This window comes from Sebastes umbrosus, chromosome 4 (genome assembly GCF_015220745.1).
Source record: "Sebastes umbrosus isolate fSebUmb1 chromosome 4, fSebUmb1.pri, whole genome shotgun sequence".
NCBI lineage: Eukaryota > Metazoa > Chordata > Actinopteri > Perciformes > Sebastidae > Sebastes > Sebastes umbrosus.
Genome location: NC_051272.1, coordinates 14,050,808 through 14,075,345, shown reverse-complemented (window position 1 = coordinate 14,075,345; position 24,538 = coordinate 14,050,808). Strand labels below are relative to the sequence as shown.

Below are 24,538 nucleotides of genomic sequence, written 5' to 3'. Positions count from 1 at the left end.
TTTAAATATCCCTATATGCTGTGGTAAAACTAGGCCACTGATCACTTCATATTCTGGCGTTCAAAACCAGTTTAAGCCCTTCAGCTGTCCCGCACCGTACTCAGTCAACACATCACGCCGTAACACTGGTTTTCTGTATGAATTCCTCGGCGGCATGCAATGAGTCAGAATCATGAGATGTTTTAACATTTGTGCCGGTGTGTTTGGTTGCGTATTCGGGCTCTGTAGACCCATGAATAAGTTTGGCGATAGCTCTCCTTGGTAGGATTTAGGGGAGGTAACACGCTAAGCACATAAGCCTGTTATAACACATGTGTGAACATGGAGGGGTACATTGAATCGCTGGATGCTATGCGTCCAATGTTTTTCTCGTACCGGCACCTGGAGGTGTTAATCATTGTACAGCTGAGAGCAGTTGTTTAATAATCCCCAAAATGTTCCAGAGAGAGGCGAGGAGTGGAAATTTGATTTATATAGCACTTTTCAATGTTACACTGGAAAATGTAAAGACCAAAGGGAAACACAACACAAAATAACTGAATAAAAAACATAAAAGTTCACATGGAAAAAGAAGAAGAATTACAGTAAAAGCAAAATATTGTGTCTCTGAAAGGGATTTGATACAGAAAAAAGAACCCGCAGTTTGAGGGTCCCTTATGGAAAAGACCTGGTCTCCTCTTGTTTTTAGCCTTTAAGAGCCACTAAAAGGATAACTGAGGCTCATATCAGGTTAGGGGGTCAGGCGCTTACTCATACTACCCTTTAAAGTCATCCATAAAATAAAATATTCTACTCTAAAGTGCACAAGAAGCCAATGTAGAGATGCTAAAACAGGATTACTATGACTGACAGCTCATATACTACGTTATGACATGTGTTTATTCATCTGTCATTAGATTCACTGGCCTGCTCCCCGGGACCGAGTCGATATGTGCAAACTGGCAGGCAAAAATGCAAATGTAAGTGCTTCTAAAGAAAGTTGCTTCTTGACAAAAATCATATTGATTCTATGTCTATCTTTACACCATTGTGTGTTATAATATACAGTATTCCTGTGCAATCAGACTTCTGATAATAGTTCATCCTTGCTCTTGTCCTAGTTGGAGTGCGCTAACTTTGTCAGGGTCCTCCACAACTACAATCGAACCCACGTCTACGCCTGTGGGACGGGATCTTTCCACCCCAGCTGTGCTTTCATTGAAGTCACTGGCCACAGAGAGGTAAAGTAGATGTGAGCGAGTGAATCTCAGCAGGAATAACTGTTCAGGAGTTGGATTTAACTTTGTGAAAGTGTGACATTATCTCTCCTTTTTTCGTCTCTCAGGATGGTGTGTTTCACCTGCTGTCTAGCACGGTGGAGTCTGGCAGGTTGAAATGTCCTTTTGATCCGTTGCAGCCGTTCACCTCAGTCCTCACAGGTAATACAACACAACACTCTGGCAGTCCTCTGCCTGCCTTATCAGTCGTGCACCAGACTTTTATTGCTGCACAGCACCATTTACCCAAGAATAAATGATGTTTCTCCTCAACTCTCCGCTCAATTGTTTGAGTAAATTTGTATTCATGTGTCTGTTTTCCCAGTACTTTTCTGCAAATTATTTTGAAAGAAAGAGGCAAGCAGACATTTCTCAGGCAACAACACATTTACTTGGCAGAGCCATATAAACAACAAGTGCTTTTGAGCCTTATCTCTCTGTCATGTGTTTGTTTCTTGAAATGTTTCTCAGTCCGTGTTTTTGTATGTGGGTTCACTGAGGTTAGGAATGGTAAAAGCTAAACAATAATGCAAACTGTTATTTGACTTTTCATGTACAATAATGTTCTATATTTCCTGGTTTCTTTTCTGCATATTTTAATGTGATGATTAATTGATTGACCTGTGTCTGTAATTGGTCCAGATCAGTATCTTTATGCGGGCACATCGTCAGACTTCCTGGGCAAAGACACAACGTTCACGCGCTCCCTCGGCCCTCCGCCTGACCAGCACTACATACGCACGGACATGTCTGAAGAGTACTGGATCAACGGTACACACATGCTTGCACATATCCACATTAGCACGCTGAGTGATCTCAAAACTTGTTATTGCTTTTTCTCCAAACTTCCAGCCTCTCTAGTCTACTGATACAAAGAGCCCCTCTGTGCCCTCAGGATGGTTATTGACATTCCAGTGCGGAGGAAACAGCCCACTTATTCATTTAGCTGCAACTTTTATATGAATACCATAGTTGCACAGGGACCGCACCTACGGGGGAATTTACAGTGTGCCACAAAATTCACGGTCTTAGTCACACAACCGCAACACATTTACACACACACACGGGCATGCACAGTCATCACAGAGGAGGGAGTCTCTTCTCTCTCTGTATACATCTCCGGTCTCCAGTGTTTTACAGCCACTGATGGGCTGTCGTGTATCAACAGTTGTCACTGGGATCTAAATCCTTACACATGGTCTCCACATTTCACAACCACACAGTCAGAGATGTTTGGAGTAATTACGTCTCTCTCTCTCTCTCTCTCTCTCTCTCTCTAAGTGTGTGTATACGGCATGTGTTGACGCAGGGCAGGCAGGCAGACAGAAAGAAAGAGCACATCACTTCTTGCAGTGTTTCTGTTCCTGAGAGCCTGTGGAACATCTTTGCAGCGCTGCAGGACTAACAATGACCTTCTGTCGAGCGTGTTAGCAGTCGTACATTAAGCTGTTCCAGTTGGGGAATCACCCTCTGGTGGTTGGCTCGGCTTCTAGGGGTTGAGCTAATGTTGATGTAATGTCACTGCAATGCTTACTGTAAGTCTTTTGGACGAGTTCCCGCCTGAATCAGGACACTGATGGCAACATGCTGTTGAGCGTCCCCTTTCTCCTCTGCTATATCCTACATCATGTATAGCAGTGTTTCCCAAACTTTTTTTTTTTCTGGGGACCCACTTTCGAAAAATGACAACTACTGCAACCCAACTCAAAACTCACAAGGCCTTATATTATATTATATTGTGAGAAGAGCGAATTTGTGGGTAAATGACCATTTTTACTGCCATTTCCACATCACCTTATATTAATCTTGAATAGGTAAACTAGCCATTTCAAAGAGATATACATTTGATAAATCACAACCTGATTTTATGCATGTTTTTAAAAACATATACACATGTTAAATACTTTATAAATGACACCAAATAAATTAATTTATACGGAGTCGACAGGCTCATCAGTTCCTCTCATTGGTAAAACAAACAGAATGTACGTTAGCCTTTCATGTTAGATTCAATGTTATAAGTTGGCTACAATTATCAGAACAATATGAACATTCAGGCTCCCTCATGTGGTGAAAAGGTGTTCTGCAGATATCTATGTGAAATAAAGGATGACAGAAAGAAATTCTGAAATTTCCTGCGACCAGTTTTTGGGAATGACTGATGTATAGAATTCACTGTCCTTGTTCCTCTTGTCTTTTAAAGCTGTAATAATCAATATTTTTTATAACAACAGGTCAAAAGATTGTGTGTAGCATGAAACTTGTCGCTCATAGTGACCCACAAAGAATCATCACCCAGCTCTGCAGTTCTCCTCAGCTCTACAGAGTGTTTTATCATCTTTCATTTTTAGTTTTTACGGCAACTTTACTGTTTTTGTTCTCCAAACAACTTTAATCAACCTAATTTCCAGCTGCAGGAGGCAGGTGTTTCCAGCAAAGAAAGCTCTGATAAACCTACTTTATGCTACCTGTCCAGCACCAAACAGCAGGCAAAGTTATCAACGACCTGGTGAACATAATGGAACATTGAGCCGCTAAACAGACTTGTTGTTGGTGGAGACCAAAGCAGAGCAAGACGGAGAGTTAATATTGGTCTTGCATTCATTGGGTGTCCAGAAACACGACTCCAAAATGAATCCTTAAGTTGCTCTGTGTCTGCTCGATGTGTAAATGGGCAACTTTTTGCCGACCTGTTCAACTTTATAAGGTGATAATATGTTAATATCGTGCTTAAAGCTGAAATTAAATGATCTGAATGCTGTTTCACACTGGGGACACATGATTAGGGTAAATATTTGAACCTGGGTGTTCGAGCTAAAGATGATCTCTATGCCACACTGCTGCCTAACAGATACCGCCAGACAGGCTGAAAATCATAGAAGAGTAAACAAAACTGCTTTTAAACTAACCTAAATATCCTGGAAATCACTGTATTAGTCCAACTGTACAGCGAGTTGAAGATTTATGTGCAGTCCAAGCTTTAGCTTTGTAAATAGAAAGGGTAATAAATCACACCTTTCTGCAGAAACGGAGCAAGATTGTAAATAAACATGTGCTAAGTGTAGTGTTAATGCCACCTCGAGGCTGCAGCGCATGGCAAATCCATTACCTGACTTATTTTTAACAATCTCCTCTCTCTTTCTCTCTTCCTCTCCGTGTCTTCAGAGGCCAGGTTTATATCTGCTCATCCCATTGCAGACACCTACAATCCAGATGATGATAAGATATACTTTTTCTTCCGCGAGGTGTCTTGGGAAGGCAACGACAAGAGCATCCTGTCTCGAGTGGCTCGTGTGTGCAAGGTGAGGTATTGCACAGGAGAGGTGTGGAAAGTGGGAGGTAGGTGGAGAAAGAAGGGGATGGAAGAGTGAAAGCCCCAGTAGGATACTTGTACATGGACTTCATTTGGTAATGAGAGAAATGTTGCTTGGAAGATAGAGTAGGTGCGACATTGTGGGACTATAGAGAAAGACGGTAGGAGTGCAAGACCTTTTACAGAGTGTGTGAAAGGGGCATAACTCCTACAGTGATCTGATCGGATAAGGATCTTTGTGTCGGCCACTACAGAAGTGTTTTATGTCTCCCAGGAGGAGGCTTTCCTGATACATTCTTCTTTTGTAATCATCTGAAAGAGTCTGTCAGGGGCAGTAAATCGTGGTTTTAGCTCCTTTGTGCCCTGCTGACAGGGCATTCTTAAAGCGGCTGCCTACATTGTCACTGAGATCGATGTAGATCTTTGCGCCGTCTCATTGTCGTCATTTTTTTCCCAAAGGATTTGCATTCTCTATTGAAAGGGTGATAAAGATAACGAATATTTTGGGTGGTATCATTACATTACATGAGATTATGTTAATTTGGCAGATGCTTTTGTCCGGTGCATTTTACAGTGAGAGCATTCAGCCTCTCCTGGAATGAGAGCTACAAGTCATCATTCAGAGGTCTATTGCTAAAAGCACAATGCCAAACTTCAAATTCATATCAAGACAGAGCCATTTTGTCAACACAAATGTTCAGTTGCTACAAGACGTTTGAGAAGTCATGTTTCGGTGCCCGTTAATTTGTATTTGACAGCATGTCAAAACAACTGCAAGCTTGGATGGGCACTGCACGACTGACTGAGGGCCGAATAGATTCATGATACCATACAGTGTACCATTAGTCATCCCAAATGGGACGAGCCCACACAGCAGTTTGCTATTAGCATTCGGAGGCCTATTGCTACATTCTTAGAAAAAAGCTTTCAGCCTGTTTATGACTTGGGAGTAAGCTGTAAGGCAGACTGGAAGGAGATTCCTCTGGATTACAGCCCTCTGTTTTTGTCTAACTGTGTTTTTCCCTGCATGTAGAAGGAGTGAGGGCACTTCTCTTTAATCCTCTTTGAAGATTATCACCATTGTGAAACATCCTCATTAAAGTGCTTACATTTTTTTAAACACAAGTGCGGTTTTGTGTGTGTTGAACCATACCGCTTAGTTAGAGCACTGGACAACTTTAATAAGGAGGATCTCCTAAGTTTTTCTATGCGTTACAAAGAGGTGCACTTGAATGCTCTTACAAATAGGTCAATCAAAGGTTGCTACTTAAAACAGCAATTCATATGCTAAGATAAAACCTGTATTATCAGTCTGCAGCCTCACTTGATTTTAGTACTCTCTCTCTTCCAACATGCTGCACTTCCATTTGTTTCTCTTCTCCTTTGATGTTTTTCCGTCGTCTCTCTCCGTTTTCCTCTCTTTCTCTTTCCTCTCTCTTTTCAATCACTCCCGACCGTCATTATACTAACAAGAAGGTCTCCTTTGTGCCGGTTAAATAAGCAAATCCAAACGAGAGGCATGAGGTTCACCTGTTTATTTTCCTCATTAGTGCAGGAAATCGGAGTCAGGCTGCGATGCTGAGTGTTGTCTCTGGTTTTAAGTCCATTAGATGGATTACAGCGGGATTGTGGTTAAGTGTGTGTCCATTAATTGTGGTCGTCTTTTGGTCATGTTGGACAGCTGCACTGTGCCGACTATGGTTTTGTTACAGTGTATGTGGTTGTGTTTCAGAATGATGTGGGTGGGCTGAGGAGTCTGACCAATAAATGGACCACCTTCCTCAAAACCAGACTGGTGTGTTCGATCCCCGGACCGGACGGAGTGGACACACACTTCGATGAGCTCCGTAAGTGATTATGAGAATAAAAATATTGGAGTTTTACCTATCAGGATCATTTTCAATTATGCCAGCAGTGGCACCGTGGTAGAAAAATATTTTCTGTGCAGATAAAGTTAATAAAAACAAATAACCTTTATGTTCTTTCGCCTCTTTCGTATAGAGGACATCTTTCTGCTCCCTACCAGAGATGACAAAAACCCCAAAGTGTATGCAGTCTTCACCACCTCCAGGTATTCCTCACACCATCATCAACACAACCCGTGGTCTCTCCTTTTCTTCCCCAACTTTAACTTGGTCTCTTGCTTCCTCTTCCCTCTTAGCTCCATTTTCCGTGGCTCAGCAGTGTGTGTGTACAGCATGACGGACATAAGGGCCGCGTTTAACGGACCGTACGCCCACAAGGAGGGGCCCGACCATCGATGGGTAGAATACGAGGGGAGGATACCGTATCCCCGTCCTGGAACGGTGCGTTGCCCTTTGAAGAGCACGGAAACAAACGGACGGCTCATACTTGATCGCTCCTAGCTAAATATGATTCTCAAATTAGATGAATAAAATCCTCAACTTTCTTGCTAATTACAGAATAATAAACATGGCCTAATTTAAAAGTGGTGGATTCAAGGGTGAAATGTTCAAGATGCTGCAGGGTATGCATGCTCACATCTGCACATGATGTATGACACAACCTTGGCTTCAATGAGGTTACTCCACATGTTAATCAGATTTTCATTTTGTTTACAAAAACATAATCAAGGGAGAACTCAGTGTATGCTTCAGGTGTACAGCTGTTTGAGCTATAGTATCATGGACTGTAAAGATATACAGTCTATGTATAGTATACAGCCGGAGTGACACAGATGTTCCAGATGTGCTTTGCCTCCTGCTGTTCTTCATTTGACCACCAGAGGGAGACATGCACCATTACATTGTCAGATTGTCAGACAGAAACCTCTAGTCAGTTAACTGAAAAGAAATAATTCAGGGAGTGAAATCATCTTGTGGTTGTGAAACTTTTACACAAGATCAACATTTTGTTTTGTTTTTCTCCTTTAGTGTCCCAGCAAGACATATGATCCAAGGATCAAGACCACCAAAGACTTCCCAGACGAGGTGGTCAGTTTCATTCGGTTCCACCCTCTCATGTATCGCTCGGTCTACCCTCTGACTGGCCGACCCGTGTTCACACGCGTCCGAGTGGACTACACCCTGACTAAGGTTGTGGTGGACAGAGTTTTGGCGGAAGACGGACAATATGAGGTCATGTTTCTGGGAACAGGTGAGTCACACACCTCTCCTCTCAGTTGTCTCTTGAAATTCAGTATTTGACCAGCAGAGGGCACTAGATCACTATGAGTTGTCCTTGGCCTTAAACAGATTTTGCTGATGCTGTTATGGTCTTGCAGTTGGAAAAATGAATAAATGTTAGGTTGCACTCGGATCCAGTATCGTGTCTCGGGTCACTTGTTCATTTTAACACAGCAATTCTCAAACCAAAGTCTGAGAATGGCCCAGTGTTAAAATGTTGTTGGTGCCTTAGAGAAGAGTGTGTAGTACTGTACTTAAGTACAATTATGAAGTACTTGTACTTGAGTATTGACATTTTATGTTACTTTATACTTTTACTCCACTCCATTTTGAAAGCAAATATTGTACTTGTTTTACTCCACTGCATTTATTTGACAGCTTTAGTAACTAGTTACTTTGCATATTCAGATTATTAATTAAAAACAATGTTAATATGGATAACCAATACATGTATTGTTGTTACCCAGCAGTATATAACGTACTTAAATTTTGCTACACCTTTACCAGCTGCAACATTAAAGTGATGAACACATGCATCACTGATTATAATTCAATAATACTTTTTTTTTGATATTGTAAGTATATTTTGATGCTAATACTTTTGTACTTTTACTAGGGCTGTCAATCGATTGAAATATTTAATCACGATAAATCGCATGATTGTCCATATTTAATCAAGATTAATCACACATTTGTATCTGTTCGAAATGTACCTTAAAGGGAGATTTGTCAAGTATTTAATACTCTTATCAACATGGGAGTGGACAAATATGCTTTCTTAATGCAAATATATGTATATATTTATTATTTAAAATCAATAACCAACTCAAAATAATGACAAATATTGTCCAGAAACCCTCAAAGGTACTGCATTTAGTATAAAAACATATGCTCAAACATGGTCTCCTTCACGACAAGCTAGTAAGACATGGTTGGCACAAAAGGATTCCTTAGGTTATCTAGTTTCATATGATACCAGTATCATCACTCTAGCTTTAAGAGCCTGCTACAACCTAAAAACTGCAAGTCATGTTTATGCATTAAAGAAATTAGTGGTGTTAAAACGAATTTGTGTTAACGCGTTATCACATTAACTTTGACAGCTCTAACTTTTACTATGTAAGACTTCGAATGCAGGACTTTTTCTTCTAACAAAGTATTTTTACACTGTAGTATTTCTACTGTTACTTAAGTAAAAGGTCTTAATACTTCTTCCACCACTGATGAAAACAATACAGTACAGGCTGTTTTACATTATTCAATTCTGAATGAAAAATTCATGTTGTGTGGTTTACTTGATTCATCCCAATCACCCCTCCTGCTTCCTGTCTCACTCTCTGTCGTAGACGTCGGCTCGATCCTGAAGGTGGTGAGCATCACTCAGGAGAATTGGTCAACAGAGGAAGTGGTGCTTGAAGAACTTCAAGTTTTCCAGGTTCTGTGCGCAACACGGCTACACACACACACACAAATACAGAAAACAGGCGCACACACACACAGTTTCATTCGCTACGAGCTTTTTTGATAGATGATGCCAACTGTTCTCTAGCTGTCCTCGGTGGGACAGTTGACTCATCAGACGGTGAAATATTCATCATGCCTCTGGTGAAAACTGTGCAACACTGATAGATTTTTCTCAGCTATTAATCAACAAACTCATCTGTTGTTTTTACTCAAACAGCACCTCAGCAGTGTATATTTATTGAGGTGGTAAAGTTTGTTTGTTTTACTTTTTGCAGGTTCCCACTCCTATCCTCAGTATGGAGATGTCTTCTAAACAGGTTAGGCTTCACTCTCATCCATTTTATTCCCACACTATTTCTCTACCTTCATTCATGCCACGTGCATTCAGTTGTGTGTGGCTGATGTGGCACAAGACATCCTGTTTTTTATCCCCGATCCATTCATCAATTCAATTTCTCTCTCTCTCTTTAGCCGTCATCATTCTCTTGTAGCTCTCTCTCCCTCTTCTGCCTCATTATCTTAGGGTCAGGGGTGTCAGTAGACACTTCAACCCCAATCAATGCTCCCATTAATCTCCAGCAGTGTTTGACCTGTGCGTGTGTCTGTGTGTGCGGGCTCGCCAGTGTTTTTTAGAGGTTGTTTGGAAGTTCTGTTCAGGAATCTCTTTAACTCCAGACGAGTCAGAGCTGATCCGCGGAGTCACATCTGTAAAAATTCCTCACATTCAGAATGGGGTTTATTTCATGTCTGTTTAAGGTTTTGACATTTTGAGTCTTGAGTCTTATTGTTATTAAGCCTTGACCCCCAGGTATTCATGAGCTTAATTCACAGTAGGAACCCTGAGGAAGTTTTGATATATGAAGACGGAAGGGATTTCCTTATGCATAATAAATTTGAAGTTGAACTTGAGTCTGTATGTTTTACTGCCCTAAAGCACAGTGTGGTGGTGTGTGTTTCACTACAGCAACAGCTCTTCGTGGGTTCAAGTGAAGGGCTAGCCCAGGTTTCACTCAGTAGATGTCACCTGTATGGCCAAGCCTGTGCTGAATGCTGCCTGGCACGAGACCCCTACTGCGCCTGGGACGGACACACGTGCTCACGATACATCCCTGCATCCAAGAGGTACGCTAAACTCTTGACAATTCACTCTGCAGAGTATGTAGCATTACCCATTAAGTATGAGAATGTATCTCTTTAATAATTTTTTTGTTGAAATGCATACATTCACAGTAAAAATAAGTGGCATTGTTAAAGCTCAGATCTCTGGAAACAGAAAAGAAGATGGAGTGTCCGGTGTTGATTTGTGAAACTGTCTCACTTCTTATATGATGATAGAATAAGGATAGGCCCGGTAACTTGGTAGCTTCACTGTACAGAGTTATTTAGTTGTAAACTGCTTCACTTCACCCATTGTATCACCACTAAGAAACATGCAGAGTAAACGCTGTTAGTTAAAATGCCAAGAAAACATTTTGTTTTCACACAAATTTGCATAACAGATCAGAACATTTATGGGAAATCAAACATGTCACCATTTGTAACCTGGACACACACTCTCGCACATAAGCACAAAACTCACAATACAAATTCAAAATGTACTATTTTATATTTACTTTTAAATTTACTTCCTCTCAGGTGTGCAGAGCTGTCATTCTTTTAGAGATTTTGATGTGGCAAAGCACCGTTTACAGAAACTATAATTACCACTTTGCAGTTGTATGCCTCCGCCAACCAGTCAAGTCGCAGTTTACATCCATGTCTGGACAAAATGTCATCACTTCATCATTTTATCGTGTTAGACATTTGTATGAAATTGTCATAATTAGCATACTCATTCTTGATTTGTGGCCAAAAACATGTTTTGTGAGGCCACAGTGACCTTTGACCACCCAAATCTAATCCGTTCATCCATGAGTCCAAATGGACGTTTGTGGCAATTTTAAAGAAATTCCCTTTCCCCCGGAAACATAATGCATCGGGCCACAGCAGTTGCCGGTGTGGATGCATAAAAAGTTTATCTATGAACTGCTTTAAACTGACCCTTTGTTGCCCTACTTCTCCATGGTGTGTGTGTGTGTTTGTATTCCCGGGGCTGGTTCTTTATTCTGGGACTGTCAGGCGGAGTTTAGTTCTTGCTTAATATGTTTTCTATTTTTGGTTCTCTTCACCTCTTCTGCATTTTCTCCATGCCAGACGGTGTTAGACCGTTTGAGGTATTGATCAGGTCGATGCTGTTCCTCAGCTGATTAATGCTTCTGTCACTCCACACTTCTAGAGTGCAGTCCTTGAGGTGCAAAAGCATGCGTGTGCGTACTGCATGTGTGCCTGTGTATTTTGTTTGTGTGCTTGCTTTGCACGAATCGAGGCTCTACAGAATCTATACCCTGCAGTTAGAGGCCACGCTGCCATATTATTGGCCAGTGGGGATGCTGTTATGGTTTGTGGAACAGTGGAGGCCCTGCGTTTGGTCTCCAGGGCTCTTTGAAAGCTGATCTCCACAGTGTCAGTGAGTGTAGGCTACAGATGTCCCATCACACAGGGCGGACTGGAGGTGGAGGAGGTGAAATCAATACAAACTGCAGGAGCCCAACTGAGCGACACAAAGCTAGAGGCCAAAGAAACTTTATTTATTTATTTATTTTACAATCTTTACTGCAACATTTATGTCGGAAAATAAAAATCAATCTGCAGTGTTCCTTGTTTTAGGCAAAGTGTCAACATTTTGAAACAAGACAGAGTAAAGTCGTTTTGTGCACTTCAAGAAAATGGCTTGCGATTGTAGAATGATTCCTGAAATAAACCGATTTTTATTGCAAGATCACAGATTTTACACATGTCAACCAGAGAAAGACACAGAGGGTTACCAGTGATCAGAGGTCACATTAAATCACATTTTTAAGTGGTTATGAAAAGATGCTGCTGAAAGTAATAGTTGGGCAACTTCTTCACATATCACAACATCATTCTTATTTTTCCAGTATATGCAAATTTGACATTTGAGAAAAGAAAACCCAGTTTGAGACGTATGAGAAATGTTATTTTTATTAACTTCTTTTTTCCCCCACTCATTTTATATTTCAAAACATTCTGACTCAGTTGAAAAACACAGAAAAAAGATTTGAATCATGTTTTGTATGAGAAAATATGGTTATTGGCTCTGTCCCCAAAAATCATTTTACATAAGCTATTATTTTTAGCTTGTTCAGTGTTGTATTCAGTGTGTTTGAACTCTGATGGTGGTATTACTGTTAATACTGTTATAATGAAATCATCAATTCCACCTTTTTGCCAAATCAGAAAAAAAATCTCGGTGACATTTCTTTCAAAATTGACATGAACTTGTAATCTTAATAAACGTTGTGTGTTTGTGGTCTAGGCGAGCCAGAAGACAGGACATCAAGCATGGAGACCCAGCAAGTCAGTGCTGGGACACAGAAGATAGTACGTAGACTTTGTTCTCTGAAGTAGTTCAGCCTTTATCTGTCTTTGTTTTTGTCTATGCAATCTGTAAACTACGACGTAGTATTTGGGCCACATTGAGAGAAAATTAAAGAATAAAATCATAATACAAGAAATAAAGTCTTAAGTTTAAGAGAAAAAAGTCGTATTATTATGAGATTGAAGTCATAATATTATAAAGTAGTAATTTTACGTGTTATTTTAGAGGGGAAATAGAGCAGCGTGCCGTCTGTGTGAAAAATGAGGAACGTAGAGCATCTTGTGAAGTTAGTATAGGTTTCACAAATAACAAAATACTTCATCTTTTGGCACATCAGCACCACATTATCATAAGTTTCAGGACCTTGAAAAGATTGTGCAAGAAACTGCGTTTATTACATAGAAAGAACCACACGGACCTGGGGGAAATTGCCTCTTTTGTGGAGGAGGAAATTACTTTTTTTCTCGTAAAGTTATGACTTTATTCTCGTAATATTACAACTTTTTTCTCGTAAAGTTATGACATTATTCTCGTAATATTATGACTTTATTCTCGAAATCTCAGATTTTGTTTCCCCTCAATGTGGCCTTAATACTCCGTCGTAGTAAACATACATCCAGTGAACAGATAAATGAATCACTTAACCAGTCACTAGAGGAAACCTGCATGAGATACCTTAATTTAGAACCAGAGAAAAGAGCCTTGTATTGATAACTGTTGTGTTTTCTTTAGGTCTTGTTGGGGGACGGGTAGAGGAGAGGATCCTCTATGGGGTGCAGAGCAACTCCACCTTCCTTGAGTGTATTCCCAAATCTCAACAGGCCCAAATCCGGTGGTACATACAGAGACCTGGATCCGAACGCAGGGAGGAGGTCAGAGAGTGCACCCGTCGACACACGTGTGAACTATCTCTCTCACTCTTTCCTTTCCTTCCTTTTCTTTCTTTCGTCACTCTCTGAAATCTGAAGGTAGACCTTTGTGCTTTTCTTGACTTTACTGTACCTGAGGGGTTACATTTTCTTCAAGCCAGGTCACAAAGGAGGGAAGTTATGGGGCCAAACACAGACATTTGTCACTGTAGCAGTCATTTTCTCTTACATAAGTACTTCAAAGAATCCAAGAACATACTTGACTTAGACCTCCCCGGCTGTGAGGTCTGAGCCTTGAACCCATCAGCAACTGTTTGTGCCACAAATCACACTGCTGCAGGTCCTGCTTATCTTGGGGAAGATAAAAGCAGTGCTCGGACCTGGAGGATGCTGCTCACAGCTTACAGTGTATACAAAGTTGAATACCCAAAAGTCGCATCTGTGATGGAATTATAGGTAATAAGGGAGCCATCTAGGGCCTCACTACTTCCTTGATTCAGGTGATTATTGATGTTTATGAGTGTCCAGAGCTTTCTGAAATTTTCTGCAGCTCCTCTGGTTTTGAGGAATGTGAGGAATGACTTAAACCAGACCCACCTGAGGGGATGGGATGTTATCTAACGCATATGAGAAATGGGGGGAAAGGAACATGAGAATTGCATTTCACCTTTATATTTGCATTTGCATTAAGTATTCTTGCTGGAATGCAACTGTTTTTCCCTGTGGGCCACCGTAGGTTCAAGGGAGATTATAGTTGAATTGTGTTCTTAATGGTAAAATAGTGTGGTGGATCAGAAAACAAATTCTACACATTAAAGCTGTATAAAATACTGACTTCACACAAAACATTACTTAAAACAAAAATAAATAATTTTAGCTTAAAACATAACTTAACAAGTGATGGACTAGTTAGTGAAAGAGTGCAGAAAATGTCCCTTTTTAGGGCATATTGCAAGATGAATTTCCAGCTGTTGCAAAGTGGTGCATATGTAGTCTTTATTAACAAAACCATACTATTTAATTTTTGCTAATTGTCATTGCCTAGGACCAGAGTCACTTTAAAACTCCTGAGGATCCTGGGAGACAGGATGGTGGACAGAGAAGGACATACAGGGACAGAGACTTTAATGTGTTTGTGTTTGAGGTGTGGACAGGAACTCATTGATGATGACACTCGTCTCCTGAATGAGACAACAGCGACCTGCTTACTCAGCACCTCAGTGCCCTCCCCTCCCCTATCCAAACATACAAACCTTCCTCCACCCACTGCGAGTGGCCTTCGTACCACTCACTCCTCCATCTCCCCACTTTCCGCTACACTTATTTACTCCCACGACTGGTCCCCTGTCCTCTCTCCCAGGGGTGAATGTAAACACACTGACAGGTGCAGAGACCACTAAAGACCCATGTGTTCCTTTATAGGCCCTCACAGCAGAAAACCCTGCGTTTCCCTTGGTGTGTGTGTGTGTGTGTGTGTGTGTGTGTGTGTGTATGTGTGTTTCTTTATGATCCCCTACAGCAGAAATCATAACAGAGCGCTCCCTAGGGACGGCCATGTGTTTTGGGGTAATGAACACAATGGGGTGTTTTCTGTGTTTGTGTGTGGAGGCATGCGATGATATGTGACCTATTGTACTCTAGACAAAGTGATGAAGGAGTGAATGCAGGAGTTCTTCCTCCCTCAGGATTGTCATGGGACAGACACAGAAGCTAAGACAATACAGCAGAATGTGTAGAATCTGTTTGGTGGTATTTATGATGGCAAAACGTCCAAGATGTTTGGCTGTGTTGAAACACGTACATAAAAATTCTGTAATTTCTATGTGACTGAAACTTTATCTCACTGTCTTCAATTTTTCAGTTCAATTCGATATGCTTTATTGGCATGAATGTAACAGGGACAGTATTGCCAAAGCGTCAAGTAATAAGGAGATTATAAAGAAAAAGAACAACTTCAAGCCTCCACTGGGACTAACTAAACCCGATTTTTCTGAGGAATGATCTCACACTGTACTTTATATAGCAAAAACTTTTACACAAGTTTGTCATACTGACCAATATGGATATTTATCATGATATATAACTTAAAATTGCTGCTTTTGTGCTTGAAGAATGTCCTGATAGTTACTGAAACCTAAAGAAACCAGATGGTTCATTAAAATATTAAAATAATAATAATAAATAAGAAAAGAAAATTACTATTTAAGTGGGTACACACAGCTTTATAGTACAGCCTTTGCTCGAATAGATAAATATATAAATAAATGAATGTATTTCTTTGGCAGGGTAGCCAACAACTCAAATGTTTGTAGACACAGAGTACCAAAGACAAAAGGAAACTGTAACACAAATGCTTGGATTTATAATCGTAATTATACAAAAAATATAATTATACATGGCTGAAAGACGCATTGTTTCTACTAATGGGCTAATAAATTAGTATTTAATTAACATTTCAGACTACAAACATTTCAAACTGAATAGGACAAATAGGAAGTAGTTTGAGAGATTTTCTTAATGCTTGAATACGTTTTCTTTCACTCCGTTTTCACTCTTTCTCATGTGGGTTTATATTTACGATTAAGCTCTTGATTGATTGTTTTCTTGGCTGAACCCCAGCAATGCTGCTGACAGTCAAAACAAAGTGAAGGAGTTCAAGTGAACCACACCAAGCTGGAGGTCAGAGAAACACAATCTGTGTACTTTTTCAGGTGATGGAAGAGATATGCTCTCTCTGTGTGTGTGTGTGTGTGTGTGTGTGTGTGTGTGTGTGTGTGTGTGTGTGTGTGCGTGTGTGCGTGTGCGTGTGTGTGTGTGTGTGTGTGTGTGTGCGTGTCTTAGTTTGAACTGTGTAGCACGGCATGTTTTTCCGTGTCTTTGTCTGAACCTTGTAACTTTGAAGATATTCAAATAGCTCTCTTGTAATTGATGCTATTTGACTCGTCTTTGTACACGACATGACTTCACAGCCTTCACAGCCTCTTGCTTTTGTTGTTGCTTTTGTTCTTTTCAGTGAAGTCATGGTTTTCTCTCCTTCTCTTTCATTACCACACGTTAGTAATGTTGCGTTTACCGGCAGCTGTGACAAGTACAAAAAAACCTGCAGCCTGATTACATGCATTTTACGAACTGGAGCTTGACTGGCAAGAATATTAGTACCACACCCATATTAAACCAAAACACCGGACGTTTATCACTGTTGACAAAGAAAATTCAGTTTTTATGATGAATTTATCACAAAGCCCTCTGAGAAGTGGCCCTTATAGCACAGATGACGGGGCTTCCCTCTACCTGCTCTCACAGCTGGACGTGTGGTGTTGAAGCAGGTGATTTGAACCTCTCACTCTTTGTGCTTTCCTCCCCTCTCTGTTTCCTCCTGTCTGTCATCCTTTGTCCTCATCTGTCCCTCAGCCTCCCTCATCAGTCCCACCTTAATCTCTCCTCACTTAATTCTTGCCTTCACGCCCCCTTTACTCCGTCTACTTTGCTTCCTCATACTTTTCGTGTTGTCCCCACAATTTTCCCACAGTCTCTTCCTCTTTCCCCCGTTTTCTCTCCACACTTTCTGCCTCCCGATGGCTTTTGATAAAGGCGTCCTCGACCAGCTGCTCGCAGCACCTGCAGCCCGCCCCCAACACTTATTCTCATCATCCACTCACATCAGTCAGCTCTTAAAGATTTGAGCTGGAAGAGATTTCCTCTGACTTTCTCACAGCATGTTTGTGTGTGTGTGTGTGCATCTGTTAGTTCCTGTTTGTGTATTCACCTCCTGGAGCCTGGAATGCCGGCCCATTAGAAAAATTTGCAATAAGAAAAGCATTGATGATGTTAAATTTCATCCATGGTGCTCATTAGAATAAATCACTGCCTTCCTGAAAGCATGGGAAGTTCTTAAACTGGCACTTAAGCTTTGCTTAAAGCTTTTTAAACACTTACCCACACTCAGTGGCTGTGTTTCATTGGATTGCTCCACATGCATGCACGCTTGTTCACACATACAAATACACATGTGTGTGTCCCTACAAACACAGAGCTCTGTGCAATACACTTCAAAGCTGCATTGCTATTCCTTGCACGAGTTTGTAGGCTTACATGCCCGGATGGATACCCACAGACACACACAGGTACACAAATAAAGACAGACCATCTGGGTGAATTTGAATGTCTGGCATTGCCATTTAGTCACAGATGCCTTGATTTTGGATGGCGGTTGGGTGTGGGGGGGTGTCTCTCCACCGTTTTCACAGAGGCTTTGCATAAGTGCGATTTTATGTTTTTAATATATATCCCATGTGTTTTGTCAGGTCAGTCAGGTGTGTCAGGAAATGAGAATGTGATAGGAGACAGACTAGTAAGTCTAATGTGGGTGAGGGTCAAGATCCAAAGAGCCTCCGAGGCCTGGGGGTCTGCCTCTGGCTGGACGACACATCATCAGTGTCAGATCTGGAAACCACACGCGCACGCGCACGCGCACGCGCACGCGCACACACACACACACACACACAGGTTCATAAAAGGATAAACAAGCAAATATTCAGTGTTTTCTTCATGCAGTTTACGCCTGGGCCTCTTCTAGCTTTCTTATCACTTACACCTCTGGGGGGGTCGGAGCAGGGCTGTGGGATATATGCTTTTGAAGCATCCACACATGCTCAAACACACACAATCTGGACACACTGTCATGCTCTTTCTCTGTCCTCTAAATGCAGCTGTTGTTTTAGGCCCTGACAGCAGCCATGCCACCTGATGAATCATGGTGGATGCTAAATGAAAAGAGCGGACCATAAAATTTGTACTTACCCTCACACCTTAACGACAAGCACTCTCTCACACACACACACACACACACACGCACACGCACGCACACACACACACACACACACACACACCAACATTTTTGCCAAATACCTTCTTTAGCCTTTGCTCACTGCGTCCACTCATCATGCATTTAAAGATCTCTCCACACCACATAATGACCCCTGGCCCCCCCACGCTGTGAGTGACACTCACCACACCCAATTCAATATGTTTCCTGTTTCAGGGGTCATTAGCATGTTTAACACACCTTGGATACAAATCAGGTGTGAACACGTAGGTGTGTAAACAGGACGGCGGGTATCAAGCCGGTGTTTTGTGATGTGCAGTCATTCTGATTGATCGCTTGGGGGTAGGGGATTTCTTGTTGTTTTATAGTAAAGCTTTTAATCTTGATTTCTGAACGTATTTCACATGATTTTGTTTTGTATTGTATTGTATTATGTACTAAGCGAATTGTTCTTTATAATGAAGCTCTTTTCTTTTTGTCTCCTAGGTCAGGCTGGACGATCGTGTCGTACACACAGATCGAGGTCTCCTTATTCGCTCCCTCCAAACCTCCGACGCCGGCGTGTACATCTGCGTAGCTCAAGAGCACACACACTTCACCCACACTCTCCTCCGTCTCACGCTACAACTCGTCACACACGGACAACTGGATGGGAAGCCCAAGCCCGGCGAAGACCCCGCGGTGGAGCTACGCAACGGCGTGGAGTCCCGCCAGCGCTACAAAGACTACCTGAGAGTGATGAGCTCTCCCTTTGGCTCTCTGGAGGAGTACTGCGATTCACTGTGGCAGGAGAAGAGGCCGTCGAGGGTCCGAGGACGAGGGTTAGGAGCTGGCAAATGGAAACATATGCAGGAAATGAAGAAGAGCAGGAACAGGAGACAACACAGGGAGAGGGAGGAAGAGGGGGACAAACAGGAGCGAGGGAGGGTGGTGAGGACAGCAGAGCAGTGAGGGATGTGGTAAAAAAAAAAAAAAACATTCAGCGTTAGCTGTCTATATTCGCCTGGTTGGATGATGAAGCAGAACGTGACACAGAACTGCGAAATTGCAATGACAGAATAATCCCTGAGCAAGCAAAATGTAACTCAGAGATAATGGGGCGTGAAAGTATTATTTCAACGAGCAATTTTAAGCAGTATTGGGTTGTGAATACGTCATTTCATTCATCTGCCAGCATTCTGTTCGCAGATAACATGCTTTTAAAAAAACACTGAATAACAATGATTATTGCAATGTGTCGTCCATCAACTTCTATTTTCAGCGACTGGAGATGAGCTGACCAGATTCCCCCAACTGACGGTTAATAGAGGTGATCATTTGATGATATTGAAACATAGTTGAATTGGTGAAAATATAAAAACAGTTTGCTTGTGGTGATGACAATGCATTCATGTTGAATGACTGTAAATATTTATATACCGTGTACAGGAGATCCAGCATGTTCAGTGTAGTCTCATTGGTGATCTGTATAACTATAATGATAATCATGTATTGTTTGGGCCGACAAAATGACATATTTTTGTATAAAACGTTTCACTCCTATATGCTGTAGGTTAAATAGATGTTTTCTTTATTGCTGTTTTTGAAAGTTATTTAAATAAATGTGTTTCGGAGCCTCTGTGCCCTGAATTGCTTGCTTACATTGTGTGAAGAGAGATGCAGAAAATCTATTACCATAAAAGTGCAGTTACAGGCAGTCTCAAGCAAACAGCAGACGAGGTTGAGAATGGGTTAGGGTTAGTTCAGCTGAGCCTCTCCTGATATAGCAACACAAGTCCCTGTACACTGTATGCAGATGTCAGAATGATTCAGGACCAGCTGCTCTCTTGTTCAGTATGTGTGTGTGTGTAAAAAAAGAGAGAGAAAGTGGGCATCTTCAGGAGAAACCATGCAAATATGAAGGTTTGTGATCAAACTAAGCAATTAACAGGTTTCCTAGAATAAACTGAAAAAGCTCTACATGCGTCAACATCAGTTTCATGAGCATGAAAACCAAGCATTATGCAACCCAGTGTGTCTGACCTGAATGGTATGTTGAGACTTACATAATAATGTTGTAGATAATATCATGCACAGCGCTTGGATTTAATGCTGACGACAATATTTCAAAGATTCCTCTGTGAAAGACATGAATCATGGGAATCCTCTGTTTTAACTGACTTATTAGATTTTGGTGGAGTTGCTAAAATACTGCAGGTAGCCTATCATTCACATCTCCCATAGGCCTACTCAAGGGTGGAAGCGATGAATTACATTTACTCTTGTTTCTGTAACAAAGTCGTTTTGTTGTGTACTTTTTTGAGTATATATATATTTTTAAATATTAGTAATTTTACTTTTACTCAAGTACTTTCTGCCTTTAAGCTGAAGTAGGCGAGATTGGAGCAAATATGATTCAAAAATGCTATTTTTATAAAACAGTCGCTATATCGTGACAGTACAATACATGAAACGGGTAACCTGAAAAAAATCATGTTCCTTTTGTGTATTCCGGTGTCCTCCGGTGCTCTTAACAGCATCTGCAAGATTTCACTTACCGGAGGAAAACGAGCAGTCAGAGCTGATCTGAGGTCTGCTGTCCAACTGCCATCTATGAGAGCCGGCTGTCAATCACTCGCGAACTCCGACCAAACGGTCAAACTAGGCCGCGCTGATCAAATATGAATCAATATTATGTTACGTTAATGCCTATTTCTCGCCTCAAATGTTTTCAGAATCATCTTGTAGTGCACGGTTTAGCTGTAAAATGAGAAAGTTTGTGACGCCGCCGCCATTGTGAAATCTGTTGAAGGAACAGCCAATAGGAACGCTCTCTCAATGAAATGACCTGTGATTGGCCAAAGTCACAGACTAGATGTTCTAAAGCCTGAAAACAGAGCCATAAGGAGGTGCAGAAGTTTAGTTTTCTCTCAGAACACTTGAATTACAATATGCTGAAAGGTTATTATAGAATTTTTGCCCAATGATGCCAAAAATATACTGCCTACTGAAGCTTTAAGCAGCCTATTGTAGCCTACTTCCTTACACTTGAGGCTTTATTATGACCTATAGGCTACTGCAGCCAGCCACCAGGGGGCGATAACGAGGTTTTGGGTTCACTTTTAGGGAGCTGTCATGTCGTCCATCTTTACACACAGTCTATGCTCCAGACACACTACTGCTTCACACCTTTCCAGCTCATGAACTTTTGTAGAAGACCTGCACTGTTGTATTTCGGGGATCCATCCAGCAACAACCTGAACTGAACTGAAGTACCGTACCAAGACGCTGCTAACTACCCCGCTAACTGTTAACGTTAGCCCGCAGACGGGACTGCTAACTCGGTAAGCTAACCCATCTCTCTCCAGCCTCGGAAATCAGTCCATTCTGTTTCTTTCCTTGTTTCCCCCTTTTCTACACACTCCAGGTGAGGACTAATATTTAATAATTAGCATTTAACCCCTAAACCTGACTAGTTTATCAGAGGTTTACGGTACATCCAAACATCCTGTTTGAGAGAAGAGGCTCAACTGAGTTGGATTCAGCTCGAAGAAAAGAAAAAGCATTTAACCCCTTGACCTGGCTAGTTCGTAACTTAATTTGGATGCTCCTCTGGGAGTTACTCAGAGGATTAAATGTTCATTAATGTTCACACCCACACACTTGACCTCCATGACAAACTTCAGCCTCCTAGGGAGAAAACTGTGGCTGCCAAAGGGTGGGGGGGTTTTTGACCGACCGACCGACAGAGCGAGCTACAGAGCTGCTGGTTGCAGCTAATCCATAATTACATCATTATGGGTTAAGTTAGCATTAGGCCTATTGTACCTCGGCACAGGCGAAACGTAACTTTGCGTCTACCTTAATTAATCACTGGTTTAACGCATCATGCTGTGGAGTTTATTACCTCCATCAAGGACGAAGGCCTAGGAAGGAGGTTATGTTTTCACCGGAGTTGGTTTATTTGTTGGTTTGTTGGTTTGTCTGTTTGGAGGATTACTCCAAAAGTCCGCGGTTTATTTGTATGACTTTTTTTGGAGAGGTGGGGTGTGGCACAATGAACAATCCATTAGATTTTGGTGGTAATCCAGATCATGATCCGGCTTCGGGAATTGTTTTTAATAACTCCGCTCAGCCTGTGCATTAGCACAGCACAGGCTGAGGCTAAGACATGCGCAGTGTAACTGATGACGCGTTCATGAAACCTGCCTTGGCGGAGGTCTGCGCTCTCCGAGTGCACTTCTAGTATTGTTTATAGACTACATCTCTGTGCAGTCTGCCTTGGTGATGTTTTATTCTACTGTTCATTCCATAAGAAGTGGCAGCCAGGTTATTTAATTTGTCGCTTAATATTGCTTGTTGGACCCGCTGTGGTGTCCTTAGACTTTTCATTTATTGTCGGCAATTTTTTCCTTTCTGACAAGCTAGTATGACATGGTTGGTACCAATTGATTCTTTAGTTTTCGTTATCTTCATTCTAGCTTTAGAAAACTGAGCCCGCTACAACCTCAGAAAGATCGATTGAATTAACGCGTTAAAGAAATTAGTGACGATAAAAGATTTTGCGTTAACGCGTTATTATCGCATTAACGTTGACAGCCCTAATTTTATTTTTACTTGAGTAAAGTATTCTACTACTCTATCCATCCCTTCCCATGCTAATAATGAAGGCATTGAAAAACTTCTCTCTTTAGCCTTTTATTCTTATACTGATCTCATATATAGGCCTCCCCTAATACACGACTATTAGCTTTGTTTTGGTGCAACATTTACAGAAACCACCATGCCTCTCATTCTTTGTGCTTGCTGTACTTGCCCTATATACAATATATGTAGATTATCAATATATGTAGACTATGCACATATGAACAGCATTCTAGTCTCCCATTTTGTGTATCTCCACAGTGATTTCTCCATGCTTCTTGTAACAAAGACTATAAATATTTAAAGCAGCTCCTCCTCTCTATAGTTTATTTATCAGTCAGCTGCAAAGAACAAACTACATGTCCCCCAAAAAGGGAAACAGCAAACGGACACCAGGAAAGGACTGGAACAGACTATAACTACAGCGTCACTCAAGAAATATTGTTTCTCTATTAACAGATGCCACACCCTTTTAATAGCACAATTTAGCAATGTAAAGGTTGTGCCAGACTGCGTTCTGAGCTGAGGGTGTCAATAGTCAAAAGAAAGAACTTCTTGTCGGTGATGTTTGTCAATAACAAGTCAGTGACATCACAATATTATTACAAATTATTCTTCTAGCAGGTTATTTTTCCAGTAATCTCATAATTGCATTAATGCTATGACGTAACCTTCCTTTCCTACGTCTATTGTCAGATGTTATGCTTCCTCACATGGAGCTCTTCCCAATTGTAGACATGGTTGTGCGTCAGGCAGTTGTGAGTTAACTTGACCTTCACATTTGGCTGGAGATGAACCAATGAGTAAAGATGACCTGTTGCGATAGACAGGCAGACAGAAGCAGTGGGGGGTCCAACAAGGAACCAGAGTTCGGTATGGAAGCCCATAGAGGACTTTATTAAAATGATAATGTGAACTTGAAAATGAAAACACAATAGCATTATCATTTTCCACATCTGATATTTGAGTAAAAAATAAAATGAAAATGCAATGATCCAATTTGCATTTTCACATCTTGCCGTTCTATTGCCGTATTATAATTAAAAATGAAAAGCTGTTTGACATTTAATTTTCAAAGTTGTACCTCGCTGGCTGTTAAGTGGACAATATTAAAATGTTAATTCAAATTTGAAAATTTAAATGCAATATGAACAATGTGAACAGATTTTCCATTTATGCAAGCAATATTTAAAGGTATAATATGTAACCGTTGTTGGTTGCTGTTTGTCAACACAAGGCATTCAAAGTTGGCTACACTTCCACAGCTCAACGAGCAAGAGGGAAAGAGAGAGAGCAGCGATGGTTGAGCGAGCTATAAAGTGAACAAAGTGAGGGACCAAAGCAGCAAATCAGAGAAATAAAATATTGTTTCCCGGCGGTTATGTTCTAAAACACAAATAAACACACAACTAACTCGCACAACTCCGTACAACCCTGCGGGAAGGTGCCGAGTTGCAGGACTTTTAATTTTCTTTTTTTAAAAAGTCTGTGTGTGTGTGGCTCAGCACTGCTCTCGGTCAAACTACTGACACACACTGATCATAGCTGCAATTGCACACAGCAAATGAGAGGCAGAGAAGCAGGGAGATCACTGGAGCACATG

The 24,538-nt window shown here is 41.2% G+C and overlaps 1 protein-coding gene across 1 annotated transcript in view; it reads left to right on the top strand.

Annotated features, from left to right (window-relative positions):
• sema3d (sema domain, immunoglobulin domain (Ig), short basic domain, secreted, (semaphorin) 3D) overlaps window positions 1-19,941 on the top strand; it is a 34,192-nt gene extending 14,251 nt beyond the window's left edge. The window contains exons 5-19 of the mRNA XM_037768356.1: window positions 897-959; window positions 1,101-1,220; window positions 1,325-1,418; window positions 1,899-2,027; window positions 4,422-4,558; window positions 6,302-6,416; window positions 6,571-6,640; window positions 6,731-6,875; window positions 7,464-7,686; window positions 9,062-9,150; window positions 9,455-9,496; window positions 10,144-10,301; window positions 12,556-12,620; window positions 13,351-13,490; window positions 18,799-19,941. Coding sequence (XP_037624284.1) covers window positions 897-959; window positions 1,101-1,220; window positions 1,325-1,418; window positions 1,899-2,027; window positions 4,422-4,558; window positions 6,302-6,416; window positions 6,571-6,640; window positions 6,731-6,875; window positions 7,464-7,686; window positions 9,062-9,150; window positions 9,455-9,496; window positions 10,144-10,301; window positions 12,556-12,620; window positions 13,351-13,490; window positions 18,799-19,263 — 2,055 coding nt within the window. The 3' untranslated portion in view covers window positions 19,264-19,941. The remainder of the gene's footprint in view (window positions 1-896; window positions 960-1,100; window positions 1,221-1,324; window positions 1,419-1,898; window positions 2,028-4,421; window positions 4,559-6,301; window positions 6,417-6,570; window positions 6,641-6,730; window positions 6,876-7,463; window positions 7,687-9,061; window positions 9,151-9,454; window positions 9,497-10,143; window positions 10,302-12,555; window positions 12,621-13,350; window positions 13,491-18,798) is intronic.
• Window positions 19,942-24,538: the final 4,597 nt, after the last annotated feature.